Below are 15,243 nucleotides of genomic sequence, written 5' to 3'. Positions count from 1 at the left end.
GGTGACCAGGTGCATTGTCAAAGAGCAGTAGTATTTTGAAAGGAATTTTTTTTTTTTTTTCTGAGCAGTAGGTCTCAACAGTGGGCTTAAAATATTCAGTAAACCATGTTGTAGACAGATGTGCTGTCATCCAGGCTTTGTGGTTCCATTTATAGAGCATAGGCAGAGTCAATTTAGCATAATTCTTAAGGGCCCTAAGATTTTCAGAATAGTAAATGAGCATTGACCTCAAAGTCACCAGCAGCATTAGCCACTAAGAAGAGCTTTGAAACCAGATATTGACTTCTCCTCTCTAGCTATGAAAGTCTTAGATGGCATCTTCTTCCAATATAAGGCTATTTCATCTTCATTGAAAATCTGTTGTTTAGTGTAGCAACCTTCATTAATGATCTTAGCTGGAGCTTCTGGATAGTTTGCTGCAGCTTCTACATTAGCAGTTGCTGCTTCACCTTGTACTTTATGTTATAGAGATGGCTTTTTTCCTTAAATCTCATAAACCAGCCTCTGCAAACTTCAGACTTTTCTTCTGCAGCTTCCTCACCTCTCTCAGACTTCATAGAATTGAAGAGAGTTAGAGCCTTGCTCTGCATTAGTTTTTGGTTTAAGGGAATGTTGTGACTGGTTTGGTCTTCTATCCAGACCACTAACATTTTCTCCATATCAGCAATAAGGCTGTTTCACCTTCTTATCATTTGTGTGTTCACTGGAGTAGCACTTTAAATTTCCTTCAAGAGGTTTTTGTTTGCATTCACAGCTTGGCTAACTGTTTGGCACAAAAGACCTAGCTTTCAGCCCATCTTGACTTTTAGCATGCCTTCCTCATTAAGCTTAATCATTCCTAGCTTTTGATTTAAAGTGAGAGTCTTGAGACTCTTCCTTTCACTTGAACACTTAGTGGCCATGGTAGGGTTATTACTTGGCCTAATTTCAGTATTGTTGTATCTCAGCAAATAGCAAGGCTCAAGAAGAGGGAGAGAGATGGGGGAACAATCAGTGGGTGGAGCAGTCAGAACACAAACATCAAGTTCACCATCTTATATGGGCGTGGTTCGTGATGTCCCAAAACAATCACAGTGTAACATCAAAGATCACTGATCACAGATCACCATAACTAATATAGTAATAATGAAAAAGTTTGAAGTCGTATTGCAAAAATTACCAGAATGTGACACAGAGACATGAAGTGAGCAAATGCTGTTGGAAAAATGGCACCTATAGACTTGTTCAATGCCAAGTTGCCACAAACCTTGTAAAAAACATGGTATCTGTGAAGTGCAATAAAGTGAAGCATGATAAAATGAGGTATATGCATTCCCTGTGTGGCCCTCTCCAAGATTCTTTCTCTCTCTCATGCTTAAAAAAAAATAATAATTTGAATTTTGTTTTTATCATTCATTTGGTTTTCATAAAAGTGATGGTCCTGAACTTAAAATGGTTTGACTAATGATATTTAGACTTTATGGTGCAAAAGCGATACACATTCAGTAGAAACGATACTTTGAATTGTGAATTTTGATCTGTTCTCGAGCAGTGGTAGATAAGCTTTCCTGGTGCTGGGCAGCAGCAGTGAGCCACAGCTCCACGTCAGCCACACGATCACGAGGGGAAGCAACCGATACGCTTGACGCCGTTCTGTACCCATAAAACCATTTGTTTCTCACTTTCAGACAACATTCAATAAAGTACATGAGATATTCAACACTATATTGTAAAACTGGCTTTGTGTTAGATAATTTTGTCCAACTGTAGGCTAATGTAAGTGTTCTGATCACATTTAAGATAGTCTAGACTAAGCTATGATGTTTGATAGGTTAGGTGTATTAAATAAATTTTTGATTTATGATATTTTCAATTAACAATGGGTTTATTGGGATGTAAACCCATTGTAAGTCAAGGGAGATCTGTATATGTATCTTGAAGCACTATTTGTTAAGGATTTATGTGAATTTGGACCTTGTATGTTTTAGGACTTTAAAAAATGATGTTGTCCTGTGTGAATTCTTCTCTGATTTGATCTTTTTTCTTCTAATATTTAGTTTGTGATATTTATCAATGGCCTTACATGAAGTTGTAATTGATTTTCATTGCTGTGTTTTATATATATATATAAAGCCTTGTATGCATATACCACAATTTATCTATCCATTCTTACGGGCTGCCTTGAATGTTTTTGTACTTCCTTAGGTTTTGTCCACTACATGACTATATTTTAACCATAGAGATTGATTTATTCTTGCTTTAGATTTCTGTTTAATTTTGTGGGAAACTGAAAATTGAATTCAGTGACAACTCCCAGTACGTTTGACTTACTGGCAGTTAGGTGGTGGTCACATGCTGGTTCCTCTACTTAATAGCAGTTAAGAGTTTGAACAAGTGATTTAACCTATTTCCTCATTGGAAAACAAGAGGTAAAAGAGTACCTACTCAATAGTATTGCTAGCTGGTTTATAAAAGGGAAAGAAATAGAACATACTCTGTGGGGTCATGGTAAGGTTTATATAATTCACATGAAGGTTTCAAGGAGACAATGTATACCCCACATTTATTCATCTCTTTTTATCCTCTGTGATCCAAGGTGAGCTATGACCTCTCTGATGTTACTGAATCTCAGAAAAGTAACGTGACTTGACCAGGTTCACACAGCTGTATATATATGTAAACTTGAATTAAGTTTAGTTCTGCCTAACTACAGAGACTTTTTCTTTTAATATACCAGTTTTTTTTTTTTGCCAGAGTGGAAAATTATGTCAAACAAAATTATGTGAAACATATCTGTGGTCAGTATATAACTTCATAGTGCACAAAACCTGAAAAAATCCAAGTATATTCAAAGCAACACTGTTAGAAAATAGAAACAGAAAAATGAATAAATAGATTATGATATATGCATACAAGGGTATATATACTACATAGCACTGGAAATTATGTCAAACAAGATTATTGAGTGTTGTATGCCCCTTTATAGAACACAACATAGGCTGGCTTTTCCCCCAATCACATTTCCAACAGTGTTCCACAGAAGGCCTTTCTAATTTTTTATTATTATTATAAGCAGGCAGATTGGAAAGAGTTGTAAACCAAAACACAGCTGGTAAGTCTAAATTTAGGCCCATCAAGATGAGTGTCCCTCATAACAACATGGTTTCTCAAACTCCTTCCACTTTAAGTTGCTTTTTACCAGATGTCTCTTGGTGTACGTGTTTCTTGTACATCAGCAATTTTATTTGCATGGCCTTTTCATGCCAGTATTCTGATTTATCACACTTCTCACATTGATTTTTTTCCCTCTACTTGTAAAAAGAAAATAGTTGTTTGTGCACAGATGGTGGTTGCAATTTAGTATTATCAGAGTAATTCATGTTATATTTATGAGATGTTCCCGAGTAGCATCTTAGTGAAGGATATTAAGGAAGGACACCTCTTAGAGAGATCATATCTCACCTTTTAACCTGTTTCTTTTGGAGTTTATTTCCTGAGCACTCAAATATTGGCAAGTCATTGTTTGTTTTAAATTTCAGCTCTGTATTTTATTTATTTCAATAGTAGAACGTTGGAACCATCTAATAGCATTAAAAGTGGGAGGCAAAAAACATTTCTCAGAAATTACTGAAGTTGATTGTTAACCTGTAAAAAAAATTAATGGAGCAAGGATGAAATATTTTAATTATAATTCCTTCCTTCCTTTCTATCCTTGTTTCCTTCCTTAAATATTTATTATGTACCACTCTATATACAGAAATGCTGTTCATTTGCTAGGGCTACCGTAACAAAGTACCACAGACTAGGTGTCTTAAACAGCCGGAAATTTATTTTCTCACAGTTCTGGAAGCTAGAATCTGAAATTAAGGTGTCAGCAGGATTGGTTCCTTCTGAGGGCAGTGAGGGAAGGATCTGTTCCCAGTCTCTCCACTTGGCTTGTAGATGGCTGTCTTCTCCCTATGTCTCATGTTTTCCCTCTATGAATGTCTGTGTCCAAATTTCCCCTTTTTTATACAGATACCAGTCATATTGCATCAGGACCCACTCCAGTGACCTCATTTTAACTTGATTGCCTCTGTAAAGACCCTGTCACCAAATAAGGTCGCATTCTGAGGTACTGGGGGACCTCAACATATGAATTTTGGGAGGACATGGTTCAACCCACAACAAATGCTTATAATAAACCAAAAATAAGAACAAAGAGAACTTACCCTTAATTTGTAAGTGACTTTGTCAACAAATTTCAGTATTATGCTAGCACAGTGCTAATGTCCATTCATTTCAGCAAAGTCACTTAAATGGTTTCTCTTACAGTGAATGTGTTGATTTGCAGTAAGGATAAAAGACAATGACTTCCTGTGACAATTTGGCTTACTTCTCTATTATACATATTCAAATCTCAGCCTGAAACCATCCCAAGATTTTTTGGTGTGTGCCTGTGTGAGTGTATTTTCACTATGCTAGCTATAAGAAAGGTATTCAATGTTATTTAAGAAGTAGAGATTTACCATGCAAATAATTTCCCTTCTGCTTTAATCTCTTGAAGAAAAAAAATGAAAAGATGTATTTTCATTGTGTGAAATATCATAGGATAATGGTTGTATATCCAAATGCTAAGAATGAACGAATGTATAAATGAGATTGAGGACGGGGAGAAAGACAGAGAGAACTAGCAGGAGAAAGAGGCATGCGTTATTGTGGAAGTAAGAACTTTGTTTGGAAAGAACAAATTTTAACCATCCATTTCTCCTGAAAAGCATCAACCACAAAAAGTTAAATGAAGTTCTTTTTGGTCAGTTACTTCTTTGGATCTTCTCAAACACTTATTGTCTTTACTTATTCGTGTCCAAATGTAAATCTTCTAAGTATTGTCAGTATATTTTCTTTCCTTTTTTTGAAGCGAATATAAAACTCTTTGGATAGTCACTTTTATTGAGGTTTTAAGAATGTTTTTGAGTGATTCATAGTAATTTACATCCTTCTACTGAAATCTTGGATGTTGCTAAATTTCAGCCTGTAATTTTCTTCCTTTGCTAGATATTGAAGCATATTTTTATGACACCACACTACACTCATTGGAATTGTGAGCCTTTATAAATTCAGGCAGATCTTTTCCACTCTACAAAAGGATGCATTTTAAGCAGAAGAAATAGAATGCTAAATTATGTAGTAGGTAAAAGAAGTGGGTTGTGGTGAGTTAAGAGGGTGACTACAAAGAACGCCAAAGCACATGGTTGTATGCACTGTCAGTGAAATTTAAAGCACATTTGCCCATCAACTTAAAAAACTACTGTTTATATGAAATGATAATTGAGAGAGATTTTTATACATGCTGATTGCACATTTATTTGAAACCTCTAAATTCTGGTTTTAATGGCTGCTTAGTATTCCATTGTGTTAGCATCCCATAATTTATTTTGACAATCCCATTTTCATGTGATTCCGGACATATTTTTAAATTTCATATTTGACTATACAACTTTGAATTAAGAAAAAATAACAGATAATCAAATATGTAATCCAAGGTCTTCTGCCAAAATGGCCCTAGACAGCTCTTTTAACTTGCTGTTTCTTTTTCACAGTAGTTTTTTCAGTAGTTTTTACTGTTTTTTTTTTTTTTTACAGTAGTTCTTACTGTTTCTGAACACGTTAGATACAGTGTTGACTCTAAACAATTAAAAACCTTTTTTCAAAATGATGCACGTTTATTTTAGAATATTTGGAAATACAGCAACTCAGACAGGAAAATTTTAAACTCAACAGCAATCCCAACACCTGGAATAACTTCTGTTAACTTTTTTGTATAGCTTCTAAGTTCATGAGTGCACGCATATCGTGAGTGCGCTATTTCTCACTTTTTCTCTCCTACCCTCTGATCCCCCTCTGTCATACACACACATAAATACACGTACATGCATTAGAATCTAGTTGAATACAAATTTTATAAGCTAATATTTTCTCTTAATACCATACTGGGAATCTTTTTCCAAGTTACTATATATTCTTCTAATATATTAATCACTTTATTGTATTCTAGTATATGGATAGACTTTATTGTATCCTATTGTAGGTATATACCATAATTTGTTTCACTAAACTTTTGTTGCAAGACATTTATTGTCTCCATGTTTTTGTGTGTCTGATCAACTCAACTGTAATTTGTCCTCTATTCCTTGGTCTAAATCATGCCTAATATACATATATTTTCTAGCATTTATATCTTGTTTTCTAAATACCAGTCTCCTCTAAAAGAAACCAGAGCTCCTTGGAGAAATGTCTGATTCCATGACTGGGGCAGGGAAAATATAACATAAATCTGAAACATCTTGCTGTGCCAGAAAATAAAGTGCTCAAGGAATAATGAAGACATATCAAAAACACACAGATGCCAGCTTTAAGGAGCTCCTACTAGGCAAATTTTGGACACTTAGAACATCAAAATAAATTATATTAATGGATTATAACCCATTGAGTAAAATAGGATTCTGAGTCTATACTCATATAATTAATTGGCTTAAATAAATACTCTTCATCCTCCTTAGTAAGAAACCTACTGATAATATGAAAATTGAAAAATTAAAAAAAAAAGAAAATATATGTTATTTTGAAATAAGGAAGGTAACAAGGAACAAAACTAGCTAATAGAGTTCTGAATTTGCTTCTGAGGAGCATGAACTGGTAATAGCAACAGTGGAGCATGTGATGCTGCTTTTTAAATTTGTTTCGTTTTATTTTAAGCCTTGTCAGATGATTTGACTTTTGAAAACTATAAATATACTTTTTATTTTGAAATAATTGCAAACTTGGAGAAGTGTTGCAAGAATACCACAAAGAATCTAGATTTCCCAGTTATTACCATTTCACAACATTTGTTTTCTCTGTGTGTGTGCAAGTTGAGTAAATTAGAGACATGTTTTATTACTCCTAATTAAATCTGTGTATATTTTTTGAAAATAAGGACACTCTCCTGCGTAATCACAGTATAAGTATGCAAATCAGGAAATTAATATTGACATAATACTATATTCTAATCCACAGACCCTTTCAAAATTTTCAGTTGTCCCAATAATATCATTTAGAGAGAAAAAACAAAGCCTCTTCTCCTTTGGAACAGAATCCAATCCAAAATCATATGTTGCTTTGGCTCTTGTGTCTCTTTGGTCTGCATCAGTCTGGAACAGTTCCTCATCTTCCTTTTCCTTCATGGTATTGGCATGTTTGAAACTGTTTTATAGGCAATGTCTCCTTCCTTCTAACATATACATATGTTTTTCCCCCCATTATCTTAATATAACTGTATCACCATGTTTAGTTAAATTCAGTATTAAGAACAATTTATTTTTATTCACAGTTAAGCCATGTAATGAACTATGATTACATTTTTCATACTTGTACCTTTTGTTTTCTTTAGAGTTCATCATTCATTCATTCCTTTATTTTAGGCCCTCCCTTTCTCCCTCTCTTGTTTTCTCTGCCTCTTGGCTTTTTTGCACCAATTCATCTACAAAATCTAATATAGCATGCTTCCTTTCATTATGCTTAAATGTATCAGGTATTCTGTCAGCCTCCCTCCCTCCCCACTTCCCTCCTCCCTTCCTTCCTTTCTCCCTCCCTCCCTCCTTCCCTCATTCTCTTTCCCTTTTTCCTTTGCTCTTTCTCTTTCCTTCCTCCCTCTCTTCCTTTATTCTTTCCCTCTTCATCTCCTTGCCCCCCGGAGTCTTTCTGCTGTAGTCTGTATAGGTTGTTCTCTAAGTCTGTTCTTTCACTGTCATCCAAGGAATTTCCTTTAGTTCTCTTCTATGTTGAATCTCTTACTTTCAGATATATTTCTTCTTTCTTGGTATATGCCCTTATTTTGGAAAAGTGAAGAGTTTTCCAAAGAATGTGTAAGAATGGGTACATGGAAAGTCAGTTTTTGAAATCTTTCCCAACTGAAATGGCTTCATTCTACCTGTATACTTGAATGACAGTTTGGCTATGTATATAATTCTAGGTAGGAAATATTTTCCTCTAAAAATTTTGAAGATACTATTTTATTATCATTTAGTTTCCAGTGTTACCACTGAGAAATCTGAAGCCATTCCTATTGTATTTTACCTGTTTATAGTCTCTCTGGAAGCTTTTAGGAATTGAAAATCCCCACTGTTATGAAATGGCATGGTGATAGATGCATGTAGGGATACTACCCACCCCACTACTGTCCTCTTCATTTTGAGGAGGCCTGCTAGGCCCTGTCAACCTGGAAATACTTCAATTCAGAGGACATTTTCCTTCTTCATTTTCTGGAATTCTGTTCATTCAGGTACTATCTACCTGGATCCTCTAATTTTTAAAAATACTTCTCTCTCCTTTTCCATCCCATGTTCTTTTGGTTCAGCTTAGTTCTCAAGTTAAATCTTTTGAACTTCCGCTTGAGTTTTTATCCTTCCATCATATTTCAACTTTCACGAGTCTCCTTTTTTATTGGTTTTCCTGTTGTTCTCTGAATTTTTTTGAAAAATAACACCTGTTTTATTCATGAATTTGATATCATTTTTATCGCTAATGAGTTCATCTATTTTTAAAGCATTATATTCTCTATTCTGTCTGCTTCCTGTATTCTCTTTGTTTCTTTATTTGTGAATCTTTCACATCAGAGGCTTTCCACATGTTGAGATGTTCGGTAGTTCCCGCACCAGGTACTGACAAGCTGAGTAGACATTCAACATCTTGCTGCCCACGTTCTTGGGGCCAAATGAGGGGAAAGGGCTGGATATCGTTTCCTCTGGTATGTAGGACTTTCCCGTGATATCTGTATTTTCATAGGGCCTCTCTCTCCCTCCATCCTGCCTGGTGCTCTTGAGTTCAGAGACACTCCAGAAAGCAAATTTCCAGGTTTTTTTGCAAAATTGGGGAAGAAAAGTCACCTGATTGCATGGGGTAGGTGAGGGAATCTGAGGTACTAACTCCTTTTTTGTTTTATGAGCTTTTCAACCAATCCTCTGGTTTAACTCTTCCAGCATTCTATGTCCACAGGTTCCTGGCACCTCTAATTCTTGAGTGTCGCTGTGATCCTGTGTCATAAATGTGCCTTCTTTTTCCTGGTCTACCATTCTCTCCTACATTTACTCTAGCTGTTTCTGCACTGCTTTTCAGTTACCACTCAACCATCAGTTTCCAAAACAGTAGTTAACTTTGTTTGCTTAGTCTCTTCTTTTTACCTTGAGGGTTTATGCCTTTTTATGACTTTTTGTCTTGTTCTGTCTTTGTTTCTTTACTGTCATTTTTAAAGTGGGATTTTGAGAAGAAGCAGAGATAAAAATACATATTCCATATACCTTATTTAAGCAGGAGTCCCGTTATCCTTTTTGTTCTTGACATATTTGATTAGTATTTGTCGTGCCTAAGAAAAAGAGGATTTTAACTTTTTATTCCTTATAGATATTAATTTTTGATTGTTTTATTCCTAGGATGCCTCATTGATGGACATGAATTCCTTCAGCCCTGTGATGCCAACATCCCCTTTATCAATGATAAACCAAGTCAAGTTTGAAGATGAGCCAGATTTGAAAGATCTTTTCATTACAGTTGATGAACCTGAAAGCCATGTTACTACAATTGAAACATTCATTACTTATAGGATTATTACTAAGGTAAGTATTTAATGAACATTTTCTTGAATATAGTTGCTTTTTTGAACTTTTGGAACTGCTTCTTGTTCACTTTGACACTCAACTTAGATAATCTTAACTGAATTGACTTCTAGTTTTTCAGCCATTTTGAGTAAGACATTGCATCTTATCTGTCCTTCGCTTGTTCTATATGAATTCAAATTAACCTGAGTACCAGTCACTTGTATTTTAGCAGTTGTGCTTATTAAAATAGGAACATTTTAGGTTTTTAGTTTAAAAATTATAAAGAAATATATTTGGAAAAGAAGAGCCTCAGTTTGCTAATAAAGAAAACAACTAGTTAAAAACATGATACAATATTTTGTGTTCACATTTCTTCTGAAGATTCCAAAAAAATAATTTCATTTGTTTTCCAAATAAGAGCAAATGGCCACTTTATCTTATATCAATATATGAAACACTGTTAGTTGTTTAATGATGCAAGGACAGATCTAGAATCTGAGTCTCCTGACTCCTAGGACAAGGCTCTGCAAAAAGACAGTTTACTCTGAAAAAGTAAAGAAAAACAAATAGTATAATCTTTTTTTAAAGTCCTTTGTGTAATAGCAGCCTTCAAGAATTCTATTTATAAGTTATAATATTTTGTTGATGAAGCCTCACTCTACATCTCTTGTAGTGCATCCCTTTTGTAGCTGCAAAGCTTTGGGACCCTGTTCATATAATCACTTCTTCCAGTGCAGCCTCCACACTGCTGCTAATTATGTTGCATAAAGATGTATATATCTGATCTCTTTACTCAGATTCTTAAGATCCTTCCCTGGCTCCTCACTTCCTACAGAACAAAGTGCAGACTCCTTTGTATGATATATAGAGAACTTCTCAGTCTGGGGCCAGCGTACCATATATGACTCACCTCTTACCCCCGACTTGTAATATCCCTGCTCTCCACTTGCATAGAACTACCTCTTTTATCTGAATATTCTAGGCTATTTCTTGCTCTCATGATTTTGCGTATGCTTTTTCTTCTGTCTGGTATGCCCTTCCCACTTTCAGACAGAAGAGTTACTGTTTGTTTTTCAAGATATAATTCAAAATGATGCCCACCACCTCTGCCCCACGTGCTGAGTCCTCTTTCTTCTGTTTGCTCACAGTGTTCTAACTGAACTCTTAAAGAATGTAAGATACCACAGTCAGTGTAGCAAAGAAATCAAAAGCCTATATTTAGTCCTTCTAAGCCTCAGGGTTTTTTTGTTTTTTAATTTATAAGACTGAAATGATAATAGAACCTGGTTCTGTAGAGTTGCTGTAAGAATTAAGTTAGGATAACTAATCAACGTAAAACGCTTAGCAAAGTGCCTAACATATAATAAGTATTCAGTAATTGACACCTACCTGTGTGTAGGTCACTAACTGTGTGTTTATTTGTATTTATTCCCAATGAGTCTGTGAGCTTCTCAAGGAAGGTAATTGTATCTTAAGTTATCCATAATTCTAAACACAATCCTTGGGATATAGCAAGTTAGCAATTTAACCTTTCGGTGAGTGAGTGAGTGAAGAAATTTGTAGTATCATAGTCATATCAAGATGCTGTAGAGCAAGACAGCATGGAGTTGAATCTTGATCACCCCCCTTCCTTGCTATTTAATTAACCTCTCTATGCTTAGTTTCCTCATTTGTAAATTAGATAACAGTATTAACCTCGTGTGGTCTTTGTGAATATTTAGTGTGTTAATACAGACACACTGCTAAGAATAGAGCCAGATTTCTCCTGTTACTACTGTTATAATCATCCATTTTCATTACCCTTTCTAGCAAAGATTTTGTGAAACTGAATTATTTTCCCCTCATTTGTTTCTTTCAGAAAGACACTTTATAAAACACCCTATGGATTTCATTCTAATCATAGACATACAGTTCTTATGAGTTATCCATATTACATCATATTTTAAATGTACTGCTCTTGTCGTAGTAGTAGTAATAGTGATAGTGATAATATTATAGTGTGTTAAACTAACTTTTATTGTGGCACTAATTTGTGCCAGGCAATGTTCTAACCACTTTGTATGTTTTAACTCATCTGAAGCTCACAACAATCTGGATCTTATGATTTACCCTCATTTTGTGAATGGGCCCACTGAAACTCAAAACTTGCCAAAGGTTATACAACACAGTCATTGGCACACAGTACCCGTGTGCCACGAGTACTGAAGCCCGTATGCCTAGAGGCCATGCTCCACAAGAGAAGCCATTGCAATGAGAAGCCTGCACACCGCAGCAAAGAGTAGACCCCGCTCGCCGCAACTAGAGAAAGCCCGCACGCAGCAACGAAGACCCAATGCAGCCAAACATAAATAAATAAATAAATAAATATTAAAAAATTTTACATTCATGGACACCAAGATTATGAGGATAAATGCAGGAGGAGCTTCCAGATGGCAGAGGAGTAAGACGTGCAGATCACCTTCCTCCCCAGAAATACATCTACATGTGGAACAACTCCTACAGAACACCTACTGAATGCTGGCAGAAGACCTCAGAACTCCCAAAAGGCAAGAAACTCCCCACGTACCTGGGTAAGGCAAAATTAAAAAGAAAAAACAGAGACAAAAGAATAGGGATGGGACCTGCACCAGTGGGAGGGAGCTGTGAAGGAGGAAAAGTTTCCACTTTCCACACTAGGGAGGCCCTTTGCGGGCGGAGACTGCCGGTGGCGGAGGGGGGAAGCTTTGGAGCCACGGAGGAGAGTGCAGCCACAGGGGTGCGGAGGGCAAAGCGGAGAGATTCCCACACAGAGGATCGGTGCTGACCAGCACTCACCAGCCCGAGAGGCTTGTCTGTTCACCCGCCGGGGTGGGCAGGCACTGGGAGCTGAGGCTCGGGCTTCGAAGGTCAGATCCCAGGGAGAGGACTGGGGTTGGCTGCGTGAACACAGCCTGAAGGGGGCCAGTGCACCCCAGCTAGCCCGGAGGGAGTCCGGGAAAAGGTCTGGAGCTGTCGAAGAGGCAGGAGACTTTTTCTTGCCTCTTTGTTTCCTGGTGCATGAGGAGAGGGGATTAAGAGCACTGCCTAAACGAGCTCCAGAGATGGGCGCAAGCCACAGCTAACAACGCGGACCCCAGAGACGGGCATGAATGCTAAGTCTGCTGCTGCAGCCACCAAGAAGCCTGTGTGAAAGCACAGGTCACTATCCACACCTCCCCTCCCGGGAGCCTGTGCAGCCCGCCACTGGCAGGGTCCCGTGACCCAGGGACAACTTCCCTGGGAGAACACACGGCACCTCAGGCTGTTGTAATGTTACACTGGCCTCTGCCGCCGCAGGCTTACCCCACACTCTGTACCCCTCCCTCCCCCTGTTCTGAGTGAGCCAGAGTCCATGAATCAGCTGCTCCTTTAACTGTGTCCTGTCTGAGCGAAGAACAGACACCCTCAGGTGACCTACACGCAGAGACGGGGCCAAATCCAAAACTGAACCCCAGGAGCTGTGAGAACAAAGAAGAGAAAGGGAAATCTCTCCCAGCAGCCTCAGGAGCAGCAGACTAAATCTCCACAATCAACTGGATGTACCGTGCATCTGTGGAATACCTGAGTAGACAACAAATTATCCCAAATTGAGGACGTGGACTTTGGGAGCAACGATATATATATATTTTTTTTTTTCCATTTTTCTCTTTTTGTGAGTGTGTATGTGTATGTTTCTGTATGTGATTTTGTCTGTATAGCTTTGCTTTTACCATTTGTCCTAGAATTCTGTCTGTCCGTTTTTTGTTTGTTTGGTTTTTTTAGTATCGTTTTTAGCTCCTGTTATCATTGGTAGATTTGTTTTTTGCTTTGGTTCCTCTCCTCTTTCTTCTTTTTTTTATTACTTTAAAAAATTTTTTAATTATTTTTTATTTTAATAACTTTCTTATTTTATTTTATTTCATTTTATCTTCTTTCTTTCTTTCTTTCTTTTCTCCCTTTTATTCTGAGCCATGTGGATGACAGGCTTTTGATGCTCCAGCCAGGCATCAGGGCTCTGCCTCTGAGGTGGAAGAGACAAGTTCAGGACACTGGTCCACAAGAGACCTCCCAGCTCCACGTAATATCAAATGGTGAAAATCTCCCAGAGATCTCCATCTCAACACCAAGACCCAGCTCCACTCAACGACCAGCAAGCTACAGTGCTGGACACCCTATGCCAAACAACTAGCAAGACAGGAACACAACCCCACCCATTAGCAGAGAGGCTGCCTAAAATATTAAGGCCACAGACAGCCCAAAACACACCACCAGACGTGGACCTGTCCACCAGAATGACAAGATCCAGCCTCATCCACCAGAACACAGGCACTAGTCCCCTCCACCAGGAAGCCTACACAACCCACTGAACCAACCTTAGCCACTAGGGGCAAAACCCCAAAACAACAGGAACTACAAACCTGCAGCCTGTGAAAAGGAGACCCCAAACATAGTAAGTTAAGCAAAATGAGAAGACAGAGAAACACACAGCAGATGAAGGAGCAAGGCAAAAACCCACCAGACCAAACAAATGAAGAGGAAATAGGCAGTCTACCTGAAAAAGAATTCAGAATAATGATCGTAAAGATGAACCAAAATCTTGGAAATAGAATGGAGAAAATACAAGAAAGGTTTAACAAAGACCTAGAAGAACTAAAGAGCAAACAAACAGTATGAACAACACAATAAATGAAATTAAAAATCCTCTGAATGGATCAATAGCAGAATAACTGAGGCAGAGGAACGGATAAATGACCTGGAAGATAAAATAGTGGAAATAACTACTGCAGAGCAGAATAAAGAAAAAAGAATGAAAAGAGTTGAGGAAAGTCTCAGAGACCTCTGGGACAACATTAAGCACACCAACATTTGAATTATAGGGGTCCCAGAAGAAAAAGAGAAAAAGAAAGGGACTGAGAAAATATTTGAAGAGATTATAGTTGAAAACTTCCCTAATACGGTAAAGGAAATAGTTAATCAAGTCCAGGAAGCACAGAGAATCCCATACAGGATAAATCCAAGGAGAAACATGCCAAGACACATATTAAGCAAACTATCAAAAATTAAATACAGCAAGGGAAAACCAACTAATAACTCAGAAGGGAATCCCCTTAAGGTTAACAGCTGATCTTTTAGCAGAAACTCTGCAAGCCAGAAGGGAGTGGAAGGACATATTTAAAGTGATGAAGGGGAAAAACCTACAACCAAGATTACTCTACCCAGCAAGTATCTCATTCAAATTTGACGGAGAAATTAAAACCTTTACAGAAAAGCAAAACTTAAGAGGGTTCAGCACCACCAAACCAGCTTTACAACAAATGCTAAAGGAACTTCTGTAGGCAGGAAACACGAGAGAAGGAAAAGACCTACCATAACAAACCCAAAACAATTAAGAAAATGGTAATAGGAACATACATATCGATAATTACCTTAAATATAAATGGACTAAATGCTCCAAACAAAAGACATAGACTGGCTGAATGGATAAAAAAACAAGACACGTATATACACTGTCCAAAGAGACCCACTTCAGACCTAGGGACACATACAGACTGAGGGTGAGGGAATGGAAAAAGATATTCCATGCAAATGGAAATCAAAAGAAAGCTGGAGTAGCAATTCTCATATCAGACAAAATAGACTTTAAAAAAAAGAC

The 15,243-nt window shown here is 37.3% G+C and overlaps 1 protein-coding gene across 2 annotated transcripts in view; it reads left to right on the top strand.

Annotated features, from left to right (window-relative positions):
- Positions 1-15,243, top strand: part of SNX7 (sorting nexin 7) — a gene marked incomplete at its 5' end in the record, with an annotated part of 97,480 nt that overhangs the window by 15,278 nt on the left and 66,959 nt on the right. For both annotated transcript variants that reach the window (XM_082657478.1, XM_082657479.1), the window contains one exon: positions 9,429-9,611. In XM_082657478.1, coding sequence (XP_082513604.1) covers positions 9,429-9,611 — 183 coding nt within the window. The remainder of the gene's footprint in view (positions 1-9,428; positions 9,612-15,243) is intronic.

This window comes from Grampus griseus (assembly GCF_964374135.1).
Source record: "Grampus griseus genome assembly, chromosome: 1".
Lineage (NCBI taxonomy): Eukaryota > Metazoa > Chordata > Mammalia > Artiodactyla > Delphinidae > Grampus > Grampus griseus.
The sequence above is the reverse complement of the archived record's forward strand: the minus strand, read 5'-3'. Positions and strand labels throughout refer to the sequence as shown.